The sequence below is a fragment of the Orycteropus afer genome, unplaced genomic scaffold (genome assembly GCF_000298275.1).
Source record: "Orycteropus afer afer isolate SDZICR_OR568_19922 unplaced genomic scaffold, OryAfe1.0 scaffold00116, whole genome shotgun sequence".
Taxonomy (NCBI): Eukaryota; Metazoa; Chordata; class Mammalia; order Tubulidentata; family Orycteropodidae; genus Orycteropus; species Orycteropus afer.
The window spans coordinates 4191865-4198707 of NW_006921703.1; the positions used below are offsets into that span (position 1 = coordinate 4191865).

Genomic DNA, 6843 nt, shown 5'->3' on the forward strand with positions numbered 1-6843 from the left:
TAGATTATTAAAAAGAGAAGTATCCAAAACACCCAACAATTGGATAATAATTCTAAGATATGGACTATGTTGAGAATGTGATCCAAGATCATCCACAAATATGGAAATACTTCATGAGCTAACACTGAGAGATAAAGAAAAAGAATGATATAAATTATGAAAGCTGGAATGAAAAATATTATAAAAAGAAATATATGAAAATAGCTTAGAAAGAAATGAGACGAATGCAGCTGTTGTTAGACAGTGGGATTATCATGTTTTTATTAAATTCCGTCTAGTATGATGTTACTTTGAAAGCTTAGAACCACTCTTTTTTCAAATTTTAAATTAATGGACACAAAAATGCTAGAAAATAATGTTTAAAATTAGGTATCCAATTAACCAGATAATTTTATTAAGTATAAAATAATTGTTTGGGTTTAATAAATAACACCTTCTCCTCTCTTTATCTTCAGAACAAATTAAGAAATTAAACTGAGTCAGACAGAAATGAATCCAATTGTCACCTTCACAGGTAATTTGAACTGTAGAACAAGATTGGAATCAGTGGCCTACAGTGCCTCCTAATACTTGGGGTCTGGATTAGAAAGACTCATGTATTCGGTCATAGTTTGCACTATGCTGTCACAGTTTGCTCCTTTGTAAGAGCTCCTCCTGGCCCCCTGCATACCACTACAGAGAGCAGACCCTTACACACCCATGTCACAGAGGAGTAGATGATAAAAAGAGGCCTAGACAGGTATCCATTCTCTCTAGAAAAATCAGATACAAAAAAGGCCTGAATTCAAGAACACAACTTGACAGTTCAGCAATGATGCTAACCTCAGGATCAAGGTCTTCAGAGAATGATCTTTTCTCAGCTTCTAATAGTCTGCCATTCAGCCTTGGTGGAGAACAAGGTACAGAACGCAAGTCTAACTCTTCACCAAGGATAATTTCCTTATCTTCTTCTAGCATTTCTTTCTCTTCCCTGAGACTATTCTTTTTTAACATGCTCCTTGGTCGAGGTGAAGGTTTAAAGTGGGCATCTGTATCACAGCTGTTATCTTCTGTTAAAAAAAAAAAAAAAAAGCTTTAATGTGAGTGTACAGAAAAATGACCTTAGTTTCAACTATGCCCACGGTCCTAAAACACTTTCCTGCTATGCCCATGAATCTTAGTTTTATGCCCTGGGAAGCTGAGATGAAACCCAAGCACTTCTCTATGTAGAGCTCCAGGAAGGCACAAATGATTGATAGCAGTTCATAATCAAAAAATAGTTGTCACCCAGGAAGTTACTCATATACTTTATTTTTGTGAGAAGTTAACTCTTCAACTTCATTAACCTTCATAATATTTCACAGTATTCAAAAGTAATTAACACTTTTACACTCCTCTAAAAAGTGAAGAGTTTCATCCATCAAACAGAGTACTTAAGGTATGCATATACACAATCTGTACACTTTACTATTATTACTGCAGCTCATGATCAAGACAGTGAAAATGGCCCTGTCCAAGGATTCAACAGGTTGGTAAGGGAGATCATTTTAAACAAATAAAATTCAAGACAAAGGCAAGTGCTTTTACAAATAAAAAGATAATGATACCAGCATAAGAGGCATACAATAGCTAACAGTCACTGGAAGAATGCAGAACCAGATGATTAGTAAGTTATCATACTTTGATTCCATAAAGCTTCTCTAACAGTATATTAAAATTTCACAGCTACTATTTTTATTACTTCCATGTTTAAAAGAAGAATTTAATGCTGATATGCTTCCAGTGCTACAAAAATGATGAGGATGAAAATTTTTCACCTACACTCTTTTTGCCTAAATTCTACCTGTTATTTCTATTTATTTCTCCATTGTTTTTGTTGACTTGGTTTCAACTCATAGTGACCCTATGTACAACAGAGCAAAAAAACACTGCTGGGTGCTGCGCCATCCTCACAATCATTGCTAAGCTTGAGCCCACTGTCGCAGCCACTATGTCAATCCATCTTGCTGAGGGTTTTCCCCTTTTTGGCTGACCTTCTACTTTACCAAGCATGATATACTTCTCTAGGGCCTGGCCCCTCCTGATAACATGACCAAAGTACAAGAGACTGAGTCTGGCCATTCTCACTTCTAAGGAGTATTCCAGCTATACTTCTTCCAAGACAAATCTGTTCTCTGCCAGTCTATGGTATAGTCAATTCTTCACCAACACCACAATTTGAAAGCAGTGTTCCTTATTCATTGTTCAGCGTTCACATGCACATGAGGCTACTGAAAAGACAATGGCTTGGATAAGGTGAATCTTAGTTCTCAAAGTGACATCTTTCCTCTCTTAACACTTTAAAGAGCTCTTTGCAGCAGATTTGCCCAATGCAATATTATCTTCTGATTTCTTGACTGCTGCTTCCATGGACACTGATTGTGGATCCAAGTAAAATTAAATCCTTGACAACTTCAATCTTTTCTCCATTTATCATGATATTGCTTACTGGTCCCGTTGTCAAGACTTTTGTCTATGTTTTGTTTTCTTTATGTAATCTATATAGAATGCTATAGTCTTTGATCTTCATCAGTAAGTGTACAAGTTTTCACTATTAGTAAGCAAGGTTGTGTCACATCACAGATCATTAATGAAACTTCTTCCAATCCTGATGCTGTATTCTTCAATCCAGTGTCTCGGATGATTTACTCAGCATATCTACTCAGTTCCATTGTTGATTCACATGTCCTAAATTCTGATTAAATAGTCAATCCAAAAATTGAAGAGGCACCCTACATCCCCCCTTTCTTTCACTCCACATCCAAAGCATCAGTAAACTCTATTGATTCTACTTGATAAATCTCCCTCACTGTTCTTTCTCCATCCCCACTGTCAGCTCAATATTTCTTTTCTAGATTACTACCTCAGTGATAGTTATAAAACACAAATCAGAATATGTCATTCCCCTCCACAAAATTCTGTAACAGTTCCCCACCACCCAATCCAACAGAGCAAAAAGCAACATGCCATTAAACAATAAAAAGACCTTCATGGTCTTGTCACTGGCTACCTGTGCAGCTTTGTATACTGCCACACATATTTTATAATCTGTGTTCCTGAAAAGTTGAGCTAACAGGTCTTACAGTTGTTACCATACTTTTATGCAATGCTTCTGCCTAGTTAAGGAGCTGTGGTCCTGCTTTCATCACAGAAGTTTTTCCTCTGCTCCACCCACATGATTAATAAGTATCTCCTCCATGATGTACCTCCTAACTTATCACAGAATCTCCAATCCCCTGGTTCACAGCAGGTGGTCCCACAATAGGCATGGGAAGGAGGTCAGGGAAGTGTGCCAGCACTTTTTTGTTGGAGTTAGAGGATATGAGACTGCATCTTTAAGGTCATGTAGCTGAAAGGACATGATGTGGAGATCGCTGGTGATCTTCTGCCCTGCCAAGTGAAGGACTATCTGAGAAAATGATGCCAACTGACAGAAAAACAGGGTCTAGAAATGGAATGAGTGAGTGAGTGAGGGGCAGGAAGAAAAGAAAGCCAGCATGTCAGGGTGGAAGGGCTGAAAAAAGAGAAGAAAACATAATCCAGATGATCGCCAAAATGTACTGATTCCTTAATTCTAATTAGACCTAAAGCAACGACTTCTCATACCTTTGCTCAGTAAAGCAATAAACATTTGAGTTAGATGACTTGAAGCCAAGAGTCCTGACTGTGGCTACTATTAATTATCACTGTTAACCCTACTACTGTCATCTCTCTAGGAAGCCTTCCTTGATTCCTTCAGGTAAATATAGGTACCCACTTTCCTAAGTTCTTCCTGTACCTTATCTCACCATTAAAGTTTAAAGTCTTGGAGGATTGGTACTATGTCTTTGCAACTTTGTACTCTTAGCTCACAGTACAGTCCTTGTAATATAGTACAGTGTGGTGTATTCACAATAAATGTGTAAATAAATGATCTGCTTATAAAAATGCTAAATAATAATAAAGCATTTATACAGTACATAAATATCCCAAGAATGTTTAACACTCTAGAGATATGAAATCACTTAAATGCTTTCAGTCCCTAGGAGGTTTGACTTTTATTCCCATTTTACACAAGTACAATGAGGAACAAAGGACACCAATGATAGTAAGTGACAAAGCTTGGATTAAAGCAGGTATACCCTATTTCCAAAAGCTATTCCTTTCAACATTTTAGTATAGAAAGAAAACCAATCATGCAAAAAATGCTTTCTGCAATCATTATCCATGTGACAATTACTCTATAAAAGTGGAAGTTTGGTTATTCCATATTTTACAAGAGACAAAAGCAAAGAAAACCTTCAGCTTCTAATATTTTTTATGAAGCATTAATTGCTACTCAGCATTATCTCACCCCATGAAAAAAAATAAGTTTAAAACCCTGTAAGAAAATTTTTTAAAAGTGTAAGAAGTGTATTGGGAAAATATGCTGCAAAAGACCTCTTTAAAGTGCTGAAGAGCATAGATGTCTCCTTGAAGACTAAGGTGCACCTAACCCAACCCACGCTATTTTCAATCACCTCATAGGCATGTGAGAGCTGGACAATGAATAAAGAAGACTGAAGAAGAATCAATGCTTTTGAGTTGTAGTGTTGGTGAAGAATACTGAGAGTACCATGGACTGCTAAAAGAACTAACAAATCTGTCCAGGAAGAAGAACAGCCGTAATGTTCCTTGGAAGCAAGAATGGTCAGACTTTGTCTCACCTACTTTGGTCATGTTGTTAGAAAGGACCGTTCTCTGGAGAAGGATATCATGCTTGGTAAAGTAAAGGGTCAATGAAAAAGGGGAAGGCCCTCAAAAAGATGGATTGACACAGTGGCTGCAATGATGGGCTCAGGTATAGCAGGAATCCTGAGGCTGGCACAGGACCAGCAATGTTTCATTCTGTTGTACATAGGATTTCTATGAGTTGAAGACTACTAGATGATACATAACAACAAGAACAAGAATTTCTAGAAGGATAAGGTTAAGCTCAAAGCCACATGTCTTCTTCCACAAAAAATTTATATATTCACTTATTTATTCATTCAATTACTCAATGAATCCTATATGCCAGGTACTATCATAGGTGTAGGAGCTCTGGTAGCATAGTGCCTAAGGCACTTGACTGCTAACCAGAAGGCTGGCGGTTCAAACCCACCAGCCACTCCTCGGAAGGAAGGTTGGGCAATCCTACTTCCGTAGTGATACTGCCTCAGAAACCCAAGGAGGGGTCGCTATGAGTCGGGGCCGACTCGACGGCAAATAACAACAACAACAACAATCATAGGTGTGGCAACCTCAATTTTTATTCTCCAGGCTGAAAAGCCTGAAAATATGACTTTTAATATACATTATATCAAAATTTCATTTCCAAAAGCATTTTCAAGTTGTCAGAAGAAAAAAAAAAAACCTATATATTTTTAAATGGTTTGTTTTATAACTGAACGTAGAAAATTATCAATTTAGATAATTATTTCCATATTACATATGTTGTTGTTGTTATTAGATGCTGTCAAGTTGTCTCTGACTCATAGTGACCTTATGTGCAACAGAATGAAACACTGCACTGTCCTGTGCTAGCCTCATGATTGCTATAACTGAGCCCACTGTTGCAGCCACTGTGTCAGTCCATCTCGTTGAGGGCCCTCTCTGTTTCACTGACCCTCCACTTTACAAAGCGTGATATCCTTCTACAGGGAATGGCTCCTTCTGACAAAATGACCAAAGTAGATGAGACGAAGTCTGGCCATTCTTCCAAGGAGCATTCCGGCTGCACTTCTTCCAGGATAGATTTGTTAGTTCTTTTAGCAGTCCTTAGTACTGTTAGGATTCTTCCCCAACACCATGACTCAAAAGTATCAACTCTTCTTCAGTCTTCCTTATTCATTGTTTAGCTCTCACATGCCGAAGCAGTTACTGAAAATACCATGGCTTGGGTTAGGCACCCCTTAGTCTTCCAGGAGATATCTATGCTTTTCAGTACTTGAAAGAAGTCGTTTGCAATATGTCATCTGATGTCTTGACTGATGCTTCTGTTGGTGTTGCTTGTAGAACCAAGTAATATGAAGTCTTTGACAACTTCAATCTTTTCTTTGTTTGTTGTGATGCTGTTTATTGGTCCAGTTGTGAAGACTTTTGTTTTCTTTATGTTGAGATGTAATCCACACTGCAGACTGTAGTCTTTAATCTTCATCAGTGTGTCAAGTCATCTTTCAGCCAGTAAAGTTGTGCTGTTGGCATATCACAGGTTATTAATAAGTCTTCCTCCAATTCCGATGCCGCATTCTTCTTCACATAATCCAGCTTCTTGGATTGTTTGCTTAACATACAAATTTAATAAGTATTGTGAAAGGATAGAACCCTGACATGCCTTCTTGATTATAAACCATGTGTAGTATTCCCTTGTTCTGTTTGAACGACAGCCTCTTGGTCTATGTATAGGTTCCTCATGAGTACAATTAAGTGTTCTGTAATTCCCATTCTTCTCAATGTTATCCATAATTTGTTATGATCCACACAATTGAATGCTTTTGTGTAATCAATAAGACATAAGTAAACATCTTTCTGGTATTCTTTGCTTTCAGCCAAGATCTATCTGACATTAGCAATGATATCCCTCATTCAATGTCTTCTTCTGAATCCAGCTTGCATTTTTGGAAGTTGTCTGTTAATATACTACTGCAACCATTTTTGAATTATCTTCAGTAAGATTTTACTTCTATATGATATTAATTGGGAGCTCTGGTAGCATAGTGGCTAAGACACTTTGCCTGCTAACCAGATGGCTGGCGGTTCAAACCCACCAGCCACTCCTCAGAAGGAAGGTTGGGCAATCCTACTTCCGTAGTGATACTGCCTCGG

At 37.7% G+C, this 6843-nt stretch overlaps 1 protein-coding gene across 1 annotated transcript in view; it reads right to left on the reverse strand.

Moving 5' to 3' along the window:
• Positions 1-6843, reverse strand: part of MAP9 (microtubule associated protein 9) — a 47900-nt gene that overhangs the window by 35110 nt on the left and 5947 nt on the right. The window contains exon 4 of the mRNA XM_007943996.1: positions 823-1049. Coding sequence (XP_007942187.1) covers positions 823-1049 — 227 coding nt within the window. The remainder of the gene's footprint in view (positions 1-822; positions 1050-6843) is intronic.